This window comes from Solea senegalensis, linkage group LG17 (assembly GCF_019176455.1).
Source record: "Solea senegalensis isolate Sse05_10M linkage group LG17, IFAPA_SoseM_1, whole genome shotgun sequence".
NCBI classification, from domain to species: Eukaryota; Metazoa; Chordata; class Actinopteri; order Pleuronectiformes; family Soleidae; genus Solea; species Solea senegalensis.
This window is the reverse complement of record NC_058037.1, coordinates 18531973-18544612: the sequence shown is the minus strand read 5'-3', so window position 1 is coordinate 18544612 and position 12640 is coordinate 18531973. Positions and strand designations below refer to the sequence as shown.

At 41.4% G+C, this 12640-nt stretch overlaps 3 protein-coding genes across 7 annotated transcripts in view; all 3 read right to left on the bottom strand.

Annotated features, from left to right (window-relative positions):
* Window positions 1-3151, bottom strand: part of LOC122783837 (collagen alpha-1(XII) chain-like) — a 106397-nt gene extending 103246 nt beyond the window's left edge. For all 5 annotated transcript variants that reach the window (XM_044048725.1, XM_044048722.1, XM_044048726.1 and 2 more), the window contains exons 1-2: window positions 2968-3151; window positions 2449-2578 (exon numbers count right to left, since the gene is read on the bottom strand). In XM_044048725.1, the coding sequence (XP_043904660.1) occupies window positions 2449-2542 (94 nt within the window). In that variant the 5' untranslated portion in view covers window positions 2543-2578; window positions 2968-3151. The remainder of the gene's footprint in view (window positions 1-2448; window positions 2579-2967) is intronic.
* A 2216-nt stretch (window positions 3152-5367) lies between these two features.
* LOC122783838 (collagen alpha-1(XIV) chain-like) lies at window positions 5368-11699 on the bottom strand. The gene is made up of 11 exons (XM_044048728.1): window positions 11582-11699; window positions 11311-11446; window positions 10708-10857; window positions 9960-10079; window positions 9707-9871; window positions 9111-9257; window positions 8691-8827; window positions 7892-8009; window positions 7148-7284; window positions 5992-6119; window positions 5368-5639 (listed from the first exon to the last, which is right to left on the bottom strand). Exons 2-11 carry the CDS (start codon window positions 11408-11410, stop codon window positions 5615-5617), a joined length of 1227 nt encoding a protein of 408 aa, XP_043904663.1. The 5' UTR covers window positions 11411-11446; window positions 11582-11699; the 3' UTR covers window positions 5368-5614.
* A 420-nt stretch (window positions 11700-12119) lies between these two features.
* Window positions 12120-12640, bottom strand: part of LOC122783836 (cytochrome c oxidase subunit 7A2, mitochondrial-like) — a 3156-nt gene continuing 2635 nt past the window's right edge. Inside the window, exon 4 of the mRNA XM_044048721.1 lies at window positions 12120-12371. Within this exon, the coding sequence (XP_043904656.1) occupies window positions 12313-12371 (59 nt within the window). The 3' untranslated portion in view covers window positions 12120-12312. The remainder of the gene's footprint in view (window positions 12372-12640) is intronic.

Genomic DNA, 12640 nt, shown 5'->3' with positions numbered 1-12640 from the left:
GATTTGACCTTTTTGTGCTTCGGTAAAAACTCAACTCAACGACCCATAACATGTTTTTTCCGTAAATTGATTCTTAAACTTTATAATTTTTTTTTTTCCCGCCCGGTCACTACAACATGGAGCGGCTGACGTCCAGCAGCTTGTCCATGACCTCAATCCAACTCCTGCTGTTGAATTGACAAACAACCACAACAACAAAAAGACACACATATCAGATCAAAGTCTTCAGTATTGATTATACAATGGACAAAGAGCTGATCGATCGCTGTCCTCGTCTCCATTGCAAACCTTGAAAAAAAGAATCCACGACGTCAGTGAAGACACGTGTACGTCTTTTTTTCTCTGGACCAGTGATCTTTAAACTATTGTTTAATCCAGATTGAACCTTTAAAAATATTTCAGTTGTCCAAATGTCGCTATTCAGAATTTAAGGATCTGGACAATAATTTAAAGAACCACTGGGTTGTTTTTTTTTAGATGTTAGCCGACATTTGAATCGTCATGGTGACGACGTCATGGAAGATCATGCAGGTGTACGTGAAAAGTTGTTTTTTTTAACAACTTGGAGTTTCCATGTACACAAAGAACCAGATTTATTAATTTTTTAAAAAAAAAATATTTTAAGGTGGAAAACAAGTTTAAAATAAACAAACGCAGACTATGTTAAAAAACCTAGCTCGCTATACCCATCATGCAACATGTTTATTTAACGCTGAGGTGTTAGCTAGCTAGCGCTCACTACAATTACAGACAAAAAAATCTAAAATATTTCAGCAAATTTAAGAACCGTAACGTAGCGTTAGCTGAAGTGTGTAACGTCTGTATCCAACAAGTTTTAATCTACCAAAACATGAGGATGAATTTGTAGTGGTAAAAAGGTTCAGTCTCACGTATAAAACCAGTATCGCAAAAAAAATGCCAAGTTCACGTAATTCACATTTGTTGCTTCAGTTGCAAATGTTATGGCTAACACGCTGGGAAAATTCATGTGCGTAGATTTCGATCAAATACACAACGGTTTTCTTACAGATTCGTAAAGTTTAACATTCGCAGTCGATGAATGATTTGATATTTTTAGAAACATTTTAAAGGTCAACAAAATCGTTCGAAAAGGAACATTGTCGCAGTCGCAATTAAAATACTGCGAAAGGTTCTCTTAATAATAAATGACATGATGTTGGAGTCAGAGCGCCCCCCTGTGGCCTGGAGGTTCTAAAGTTTCTCATTTTCTAACCTGAAACAAACACAATCTTCACACGTTAAAAAAACCCGACATATCGAAAATGATCTAGCTCAGAGGTTGTTGTTGTTATTTTTCTACACCGCCAACCGTTGGATTAGTGAGTACGGGGGTGAAGAATATCAGGGTAAAATATCATCGTGAAGCCGAGACTCGGGGGTCAAGGCTTGACCTGGAGGCGTGAAGTGAAGTGAAGTTACAGGAACGTCAGAGGAGGAACCAACCTGGTGAATCAACTCAGGGCTCGCGGCACAGCAGCAGCACGGCTGCGAGGACTTCTGTCTCCACACAAAGAGTTCATGCCGCTCACACACACACACACAAATGTTTTCAACACTCTTCATCGTCGACTTCCAAAAACCCTGAAAATCCAAACCTCTGGAAAATAATATGACACTTTGTCGTCAAGAGGAAAGTTGGCCCAGTGCCGTCTGGGTCTCTCCTCCTCCTCCTCCTCCTCCTCTTCTTCTTCTGTGGGCTACAGTCAGAGATGAGGGAGGAGCGAGCGAGCGAGGGCGCCCCCTGCTGTGAAGAAGCTCAAACGACACCACTCCTCTTCCACCGCCTCACGTCACACTCAGCAGGAGATTTAACATCATTTTCTTCTCGACTAATAACAATAATGAGGTTTAATAAGATAATGGGATAATCTGACTTTGACTAATTGCAGGCGACTGTGAACAATGAAAGAAGCCACAGGCACACTTTGTTTAAAAAGGTTAAAGTTGATGCCGAAACATCGAACACACAAGCTTTGATGATTCAGTGAGTCCATTTTTAAGCTCTTTCACCTCCTTTCATGACAAATAACGATAGATTACGAGCACAAAAGGAGCAGAAAGCGGCCAAAAATGAGCTTTTCTTACATTTTAACATAGTTTCAGCCTACGTCGTCATTGTGACGCCACCATCGACTGTGAGACGTCGTTTTTTTGCTACTTTAATGGTAAATATTTAGTTCATTCAACACCTTTGGTGACTAATAAATAAGTAAATGAACAGTTTTAAAGTAAAATAATTCATCTTTTCTAACAACATCGTCTGACTGAGACAAAGACAGAGAGGAGAAAACGCTTTGTGAGTTTTATTTCCTTTATTTTCAGACTAAACTCAGTTGAGCAGGAGGAGACAGAGGAGCTGAGGTCAGTCACAGTGAGGAGGAGGAGGAGGAAGATCAAGGTGAGGAAGAGGAGGAGGAGAAGCTTTACCTTGCTCCTGAGCCTGGGTGGAGGAGAACATCATCATCATCAGCAGCAGCAGCGGTGGAGACGCCACCAGAGAAAACCTGCTCTTCGTCTTCATCTTCAGCTCCTGCGACTCAGCAGCACATGAATGAGGCTGCGAGAGGAGGAAGAGGAGGTTAAAAGTTCATGTTTGAATTAATTCAGTCCAGAAATCCAGAAAAAAAAGACATTTCCGCATTTTTATGTGACTTTGAATTTGCCAGTTTCTACTCTTTCTGACACTTTCTTCTTCTTCTTCTTTTCTTTTTCTTCTTCCTCAGGTGAGAATAACTGTAAAGTGTCGTCCACATGTTTGTGGAGGAAATATTTCCCAGCAAGAGTGGGAAAATTAAGACACAATGAAGTCTAGAAAATGGCATTAATTCATCTATATCTATTTAAATATATATATACATGTACAGTGCATATATATATATATGTATATATATATATATATACATATATATATATACGTGTATGTAAAGTGTGAGATGCATCACTGACCTAAAGATGAAGATTTCTTTGGTTTGATGATGAAAGAAAAAGAAGAAAAAGAAAAAGGTAAATTCTCAGCTGCAGACGCTCAGTCCTCAGTCCGGGGAAAAAGGCAGGGAGAGAGAGTGAGGTGGTCCGGTGTGGTTTTGGTGAGGCTCCGTCCAAAGTGGGAATTCTATCCACTCACAGTCGGCTTCTTAACAGGGGGGTGTTCCCAACATCTGACCCCCCCCACCCCCAACACCACCAGCATCCCACCCCCGACTCTGCTCCTCCTGCCCCCAGATTTGCCTCTGCCCCACTGCTGCTGCTGTTACTGCTGCTGCTCTTACTGCTGCTGCTGCTGCTGCTGCATCTGCGGTTACTGCTGTTACTGCTGTTACTGCTGCTGCTGCAGAAAAAAAGATGATGCTGGGAGACACACACGGAAACTTTTACATAGTTTTCTACATTCCATTCCTCTGATGGAGAAGCTTCTGTGCGTCTTGGCCACAGGAGACTGAAGCAGCAGCAGTAACAAAAGCAGCAGCAGTAACAAAAGCAGCAGCAGCAGCAGCAGTAACAGTAACAGGAGGATGGAAGGAAAGAGGAAGATGTCAGACAGGAGTAAAAGTTGTTTTCCAGCAGCTGGAAGTGAAAGTGAAGATAAAAAGATAAAACAACATGTTATAGTGTAGATAAATAAACACATGGATGTGAGATACATAGACACACACACACATACTGAGATGAGTGAAGAGAATATACATAGTCACGTAAAGATAGATTTACAGACATATACAGAGAGATATAATGACATATGTAGAGATAAGACAAGAGAAGACAGAGAGTTAGGTATGTAAATATAATCTATATAGAAATACACAGGTACTTAGAGATAGAGATATATACATATATATATAGAGAGAGAGAGAGAGCGATGTCTGATTATAGAGTCACACAAAGATAGATTTGTAGACATAGAGAGAGATAATTAAATACAAAGAGGTCGACATACACACAAGAGATTTAGATTTATAGACAGAGAGACAGAGAGAAAGAGAAATACACAGAGTATACACAGAGTTACGTATATATACACATACTGTGTATATATACGTAACTACAGAGAAATGCACAGATATTTAGAGATAAGTGGATAAGTTCAAAACTATATATGTATACATAACTACATATATGTATATATGTAGAGAGACAAAGCGAAATACACCATATATATCTTCCATATATACATATACTGTGTATATATACATATACTGAGATATTTAGAGATAAGTGGATAAGTTCAAAACTATATATGTAAACATATATACATATGTATACATGTATAAAATGAAAATATACTAATATTTGTAAAACAAGAAAGTGAATTTTAAAAACAGTCAACATTCTAAAGCTCGCAGTGTTGTTTTTGTTGTAAAACCAACACTTTTACCACTACTTTCTATATGTATACATATATGTATATATATATCCAATGTCAATCATGACAATCATGAAAGACACATTTAAACAAACTCTGAACCAGTGAAGGTGACATTATCAGTGCACTGGCGCCACCTGGTGGCAAGTTCACTCACCACAAGGACAAAGTTCACATTTGAACATACAAATGAGTTGTTTTAGTATGAAATAATCTGTGGTGGGCGTGGCCTGATGCCAGAAGAAAACCTAGACGTTAAAAATTGAGAATTTAACAAACATTAAATCTGTATTTTTTTTAAATAAAGTTCTGTTTGTTTAATCTCTAAAAATCCACTCTGACGTAAGAGTCGGACTGATTTGTTTGTAAATGTCGCCCTCTAGTGGCAGGAACACACACACACACACACAGTGTTCTTTTACTCTACTTCTACTTCTTTTACTTTTACTATACAATTGTGTACTTTTTACTCCACATTATGTACTTTTACTGCACTACTTTTCAATTGTGTACTTTTACTCCACTACATTACTATTGTGTACTTTTAGTCCACTACATTACTATTGTGTACCTTTACTATACTAGTGTGTACTTTTACTATACTATTGTGTATTTTTACTGTAATATTGTGTACTTTTACTCCACTACATTTCAATTGTGTACTTTTACTCCACAATTGTGTACTTTTACTGAAAAGTGATGTAATGAATAGTGATGTAATGAATAGTGATGTAATGAGCTGTGATGTAATGAATTAATGAATAGTGATGTAATGAATAGTGATGTAATGTCCATCAGTTGTTATAATCACATACCTGCAGGTGGAGTTCAACAGCAGAATCTTCTTGAACAACACTGCCCTCTACTGGTGAATGTCCTGCATGTGTGTGAATCAAGAGCTGGACAGCAACTTCTGAACGTCATGAATTGAGATTATAAATTTACACACACACACAGAAGTTACAGATTAACAAGTGAAACATATATATGTATATATATAAATGTATGTAAAATACATATTTATTTGTAAAACCCCAAAATACAAGACACAAAACAGTAATGTTGTTTGTGTAGATGCAGAACATTGGCAGCGCTGGAACTGTGGAAAAGCACCGTATATATAATCCAGGGAAAGTTAGCGAGTGCAGGTCGTAGCAGAGCTGTATGAAGCACCCCCCACTCTCATGAAAGCCACGCCCCCTCAAGCGCTCTATTGGACAGTCTGGTCACAGATTAGAGCGATTCCTCAGCGATTGACCTGTAAGAAAACAAGACCACTTTGATTTCAGGAAATTCATCGTGAACTCGGGTTATTGTGGACAAAAAGTTCCTTCAAAAATATCCCGTAAAGACCTCTTCTGTACGATTTGTGTGAAGATAATCCCGTTGGCTCTGACCTTGATTACTCTGCACAGGAACCCGGATTATCATCTGCCCCGGAGGCCAAGCAGAGTTCATAAGTAATTTAGAATTAAGTTTGGGAACGTGTACTTTGAAAACCTTAGGATTAAACCCAGGAACTCTAGGATTAAATCTGAGAACATAGGATTTTTAAATGAATAAACCACACACACGCACACACATTATCTGGTTTTGAAGAAAGTAATTACGTGATGATCGTGTTCAGCATCGGGGATCCAGGTCCCTCGTCGTACACCGGGGTGACGGTGACTTTATACTCGGTCATGGAGATGAGGCTGGACAGGTGCAGGGAGGTGATGTCGCCGCTGACTTGGACCTGTGAGTTTAAATATCAACATCAGTGACTTTAAACGACACAGGCACGGAGACCCGGGTTTGAGACCTGGTCGGAAACAAGGGCCTTGAATGAGGGACGATCCGGTGCCAAGAGTGGGGCTTTCTCCGGGTTCTCCGGTTTCCTGTGATGGACTGGCGTACCGGTGCTCTTGTACTTTGAGGAGGCAGCAGAACACCTGACCCTCCAAATTAAAGATGAGTGTGAACAGTGGAGAGAGATGTGTGAGGGTTACAGCCGTAGATTATCTGCATGCAGACAGACAGGTGTTTGTGAGGAGGGGGTTTTGCACACAGGAGTTGTTGATCCACTGTTGCCTCCATCACTAAGTTCAAATGTCTTATTTTGTCACTTCAGTGTTTGAAATCCTTTGTTCAGATTTCCCTCAGTGACACAAAGTGACCACACGAGGCAGCAGAGGACGCACAGCTGGACTCACTGGAGCCAGGAAAACATTGTCAGGTCACTGCCCAGTTATTCCGAGAAGTTATTTGATGAGTCAGTGTTTTTGGGTCGAAAAACATGCTCCAAAAGAACACGCCGTGATGGAGTGGCTTCAGCTGTTTCATCACCATAATAAGACGAATATTTGGATTCCTGATCGTGTTTCCAATAACACCCACCCACACGCACAAACACACACACACACATGTGTTGTAATAGAGTCACAAGGAAGCACAAAGTGCTCGTTGGTGTATAAAAAGTGGTCAGACTTGAGCTTGAGAGAGAGCTTGACAATAACGCTCAGGCTGTAAACACTTCACACATTGACAATTATTTTCCCTACAACAGCAGAATCATTTTATTTCATCACATCTTAACTTATCTTGCCTTAACTTAATTTCCCTTAACTCATGAGGTTGGACCGGGAACTGTTGTGCTATGACTTCTCTCGTGGTGAAAATAAAGCCCAAAAACGCTCACAGTCTTCCCGCTGGAGATGAATGGAGAGCGAAGGTCAAAGGCAGAGGACATCAATTTAACATCTCGTTGCGTTTTTTGAGTCTCACCTCACTGAGGTCGCCACCTTCTGGTTGGTAGGTGATCATGTATTTGCGCACGGCTCCAGGAGCAGCGTCCCAACGGAGCGTCATGGTGCTGTGGGTCACGTCGGTGATGGTCAGGACTCCAGCAGGAGGCCTGGGCACTAAGGGGGAACAGGTCCAGTCAATCTTTAACCATCCTGGATTCATGTATAACAAGCTGTATATATAAGTTCAAAACAGGCAGCTAAAACTACTGCCTGTATTTTTATATCCTACGGGAGCACCCTTAGGGAGTTTCAAAGGGATTGTCCAAAGGAAACATCCAAAGATAGCCCCAAAAGGGAGCTTTTCAAGGTAATGCCTAAAGGGGTGGCTGCCCTTTTCAATTCCTGTGACACTTCTGTCTTTGTTTAATACGTTTTTATTCTGAAGTACAAACTCCAGCTCATCTGAGCCGTGATCCAGCTCTTAAAAAACAACGACAGCTTATGTTCACCTTTCCAAAAAAAAAAGAAAAAAAAAGGGAACATTATACAGGAACCTATGTAGCCTTCAGTTAGCACCAAAACTTTAATTTATTTATATAAACTAATATAAATATAAAGTTTGTTTTATCTTCAATTTCTACCAATTTGCAACAATTTCATTTTACAGCCTGGACCATACAATGATATTTTAAGACTTCTGTTAAAACCCCTCTCATGCCCTGGTCAGTTGTCGTAAGCACTGCTGGGTTTATGTCATCTTTAAAAATAAAGTACGACTTACAGGTGACTCCTCTTCCTTCCTGAGCTTCTCTGAACAGAGCGTGGAGTGTGATGTCGTACACCGTGTTGGGAATCAGCTGCTCCAACTGAACGCTTTTGATGTTTCCTCCAACTCGTAGCTACAGGAGGACGGAGAGAAGATACAGTGTCATTGTATTAAGACCAGTTTGTTACACTTCACCAAAATAAGGTCCAAAGCACTAAAGGGGAGCGTCAAAAGGGAGGCTCCCAAGCGAGGTTCCAGAAGGAGTGTCCAAGAGGGAGATTTCCAAGGGAACTTCCAAAGGGAGTGTCAAAAGTTTGGTTCCAGAAAGTGCATTCAAAGGAAGCACCAAAAGGAAGTATTTGAACGTAGCACCAAAAGGCAACCTTTAGCATCCTGAGGGTACATCCTATGGTACCACCCTTAGGGTTTCAAAGGGATTGTCCAAAGGAAACATCCAAAGGTAGCCCAAAAGCGCACTTTTAAAGGTAATGCCTAAAGGGGGTGGCAAACAGGAGCACCCCAAGGGGGTATGCTTAAAGAGTTTCAAAGGGAGTGTCCAAACGGAGCATCCAAACGTAGCACCAAAAGGGAGGGGCAAACAGGAGCATCTTAATGAGCTTCCAAAGATGCCACCCTAAGGGAGTCACCAAAGGAAACATCCAAAGGTAGCACCAAAAGGGAGTAGCAAATCAGAGCAAGGAGCTCCTAAAGGTAGCATCCAGATTTGAGTTTCAGGTTTCAGACCTCTTTGCAGGAGGTCTGGTGAGGCAAGTTCAAAGAACTTCACTAGCTGAAAACACTGTCATTTCTTTACCTCGTAAACCAGCTGTGACTCGATGGCACTGATGGGTCTGTAGAGCAGCATGTAGCCGGTGGCTCTGGGCACCTTCTCCCATCTCACCCACATAGTGGAGACGCCCTCATCATAAACCTCCATGCTCTTCAGCAGCTCTGAGAGATAAGTAAATAAAAAATCAAAATCAATTCATTTTTTGATTTGATTTATCTGCTAAAAGTGTCTTCATCTAGAGCAAGAATTATAATTGGAAATGACAGCAAGATAAGAAGAAGAATTTGAAAAAAAATCTCTAAATTAGGGTTGTTGCAGTTATTGCAAAAAATGAAATATCGTCAAAAGTTTGTGATGGGATGTTATTGGTTCTGACCGTTAGCTTAACTGAATCTGTGAATGAGAGTAGGACTGAATGTGTTTGTGTGTGGTTTCTGTTCCCACCTGGACCCTTGACGCTGTTGCACAGGTTGCTGCTGAGGTCGTCCACGTTGTCCACCAGGAACATGAAGTCCCTCACGCTGTACACGTGGCTCTCGTGGGGGTCGCTGGCGATGGACCTGAGCTCAATCTCGTCGGCGTTTTTCACACCTGTGACGGAAAAAACAAACAACAATCACAACGACAATCAAGTTATTTTGCTCCATAAAATAAAGAAAACCATTCAAATTTGAATCATTTTGGTTTGTGGACAAAAACAAGACATTTGAGAACATCATCATTTCATCAATTACTCAATTAACTGAGGAAATAATCAACAGATTAATCCATTATGAAAATAAACGTTAGTCGCAGCCCTACGTGAAGTTTTAATTCACATTATTTCTGTGCAGTTCTTCAGAAACAAAGCAGTGATGCCTAGTGTTTGCTCATTGTGTGAAATGTTGGGTTTCTCTGCTCCCCATGATGTTGTCTATGTACAGTGCCTTGAGATAATGTATATAAAAATAACATTTCATTGAATCTAATGACATTTTAGAGCTTAATCAGATGAATCATAGTCAGATTTTTCTACTTAGAAGTAAAAATCGATGTCTGACCGATGGCGTAGAGCTCAATGCCGCTGTCTCTCAGGCTCTGGGAGCTGACGAGGACCTCGTCCTGTGACTTTCCGTCAGTGATCAGGACGCCGATCTTGCGGGAGTCGGGTCTCATTCCCACCTCGGCTTTGAAGTTGATGTTGAGGATGTAGGTCAGAGCCATACCTGCGCGCCACAAACCGAGAACTTAGCCACAAGCAGATGGACCTTTTGTTGTCGTACAGTCGGTCAAACAAAGAGCTTGAGAAATCACCTGTCATGGTGTTCCCGCCTTTGTACGGCAGGTTAGAGATGGCCTCCTGCAGCGACTCTTTGGTCGGGTGAGCGTTCAGGTGCCACTCGGTCTTTGGGTCACCGGTGTACTGAGTCAGACCTGCGGAGAAAACACAGCCGTGTTAGTGGATCAGCAGCACAGTCAGTGTTCACTAAAGACAGCGGTACTAACTCCAGCAGAGGGCGTGCTGGAGTAAACAGGAGCAGGTTAAAGACGTCTTTGCCCAAATGATGTTACGTTACATTTACACCAGAAAATGACCAAATACATGGATGCAAAGACGACAACATCACTTTTGTCACAGCACAAACAAACAAATTACAACAATGGAGCATCCAGATGTAGCCCCAAAATGGGGCTTCTAAAGAGACAAACAGTTGCATCCTGAGGGTACATCCTAAGGGAGCACCCTTGAGTTTCAGAGGGGTTGTCCAAAGGAAACATCCAAAGGTAGCCCCAAAAGGGGGCTTTTCAAGGTAATGCCTAAATGGGGTGGCAAACAAGAGCACCCCAAGGGAGCTTCCAAAGGGAGCATGCTAAGAGTTTCAAAGAAAGTATCCAAAGTAGCATCCAAAGCAAGCGCCCTTAGGGAACCTCTGAAGGGAGCAGCCTCATGGAATTTCAAAGGGAGTATCCAAACAAATAACATAGTACAACAATTTGGATGTGCAAACTTGAAACCAAAACATGTCACGGTGGTATAAAAGGAGACAATCTCCACAGTTACCAATCTGGACTCTGTCAGGGCCGATGTCGAAGACGCTGACCATGCGAGAGATGAAGCTACGAATTAGTTTGAAGTTGATGCGACCGATGCTCCAGGAGCCGTCGACCAGCACCACGATGTCGGCCTTCGCTGGTGTGTTACACGGAGCTCCTGCAGAGAGACAGTGGGGGGGGGGTTATAAAATGATACTTTTACGAGTTTCTCTTTCTCTTCCATCAGTGATAGACTTAAAATTAAGGTTCCAAATTCTAGTTAAAGTTCCAAATTCTACTTATAATTCCAAAAACTACTTAAGATTCCAAAATCTACTTAAAGTTCTTCTTCTTATTATTATTATTATCATTATTATTATTATTATCATTATTATTATTATTATTATTATTATTATTATTAATAATAATCCACTGATTCGAAGTCTGACTCTACGTTTATTTAAAGCTGAGCTGAGAGAGAGGAGAAAACACTGAATCACAGATGAAACAGTTCAAAGCTTTGTTTTATTTCCTTTATTTTCAAACTAAACTCAGTTGAGCAGGAGGAGACAGAGGAGCTGAGGTCAGTCACAGTGAGGAGGAAGATCAAGGTAAGGAAGAGAAGCTTTACCTTGCTCTCGAGCCTGGGTGGAGGAGAACATCATCATCATCATCATCATCAACAACAACAGGAGCGGTAGAGACGCCACCAGAGGAAACCTGCTCTTCATCTTCAGCTCCTGCGACTCAGCTGCGAATGAATGAGGCTGCGAGAGGAGGAAGAGGTTAGACCTTCACTATCATCTGCTCCACATGGAGTAAAATAAAAGAATAAAAATTCATGTTTGATTCACTAACTCATGTGTGTGTGTATAATATAAAGTGTGAGATGCATCACTGACCTACAGATGAAGACCTCTTTGGTTTGAGGATAAATTGTCTGCTGTTCTCTGCTGAGTGAGGTGGTCCAGTGTGATTTTAGTGAGGCTCCGTCTTAAGTGAGGATTCTATCCAGTCAGTCTGCTTCTTAACAGTGGGGCACTGTGACATGAGTCTGACTTCTGTGTAAATGTCGCCCTCTAGTGACAGGAACACATACACACACGGAACAGTGAAGTTAACTTCACTCGTTATTTTTTAAAGTTAATCTTCAACATCATCATGATACAACACTTATGTAAGAACCGTTCATTCATGTTCTACGGCTGCATCCTTTACACGAGGGTTGGGGTGGAGAAGGCGAACCAATCCCAGCTGACACGGGGCGAACCAGGATCCAGAGCGGTGAGTCACCACGTTGATTTCAGGACTGCAACTCACGACTACTTTGATAATCAATTCATCATTGAGTTGTTTGGGTTTGGTGAAAAGTTTCCCAAACCTGGAAACAATGAAATCAGAAAACAACAACAAGCTCAGAAACACACACAGCGTTTGGTCATGAGATTATTTTTATTGATCCCCAAAGACAGAGAAAGAAACAGTACAGGAAAATAAATATTGATCCCATGAGTGTGAAACAACATCCCATCATGACGGGGAACACACGGCTCGACACACGTGGAGGTTTGTTTGTTTGTTTGTTTGTTTTTAAGAGGAGGAGGAGGTGAAACTCAACAGAGAGGGTGGAGCTTCAGCCTCTCTTCTGAGGAAATGCCGCTTCCCACATCTGGTACAGAGTGAACCCCACTCCTGAAAGAACACAGAACATGAACCACATCACAGCATCAAAACACAGAAACAACACAAAGTAATTACTCACATTTAACAAACACATGAAGCTCAGAGGGAAACTCGTGGATATTGATCGGCTTTAACAGCAGCAGAGAGGAGACTCTTGACTATCGGAGTCGACGCGGTCGTCATGGCGACTCACTTGCTGCCGGTTAACAAATATCTCCTCTACCGGCGTTTGTGGATGTAACCACCGTCGTGAACAGAGTAAAGGAATCTTAAAGGTT

Excerpts from the sequence above, each read along its gene's own strand:
- LOC122783838 (XM_044048728.1), bottom strand. The coding sequence starts at position 11,410 with ATGAAGAGCAGGTTTCCTCTGGTGGCGTCTCTACCGCTCCTGTTGTTG. Across the intron at positions 10,858-11,310 it reads CACCCAGGCTCGAGAGCAAG|GAGCTCCGTGTAACACACCA; the intron begins GTAAAGCTTCTC and ends GTCTCTCTGCAG. Across the intron at positions 6,120-7,147 it reads AAGGTGGCGACCTCAGTGAG|GTCCAAGTCAGCGGCGACAT; the intron begins GTGAGACTCAAA and ends TTAAACTCACAG.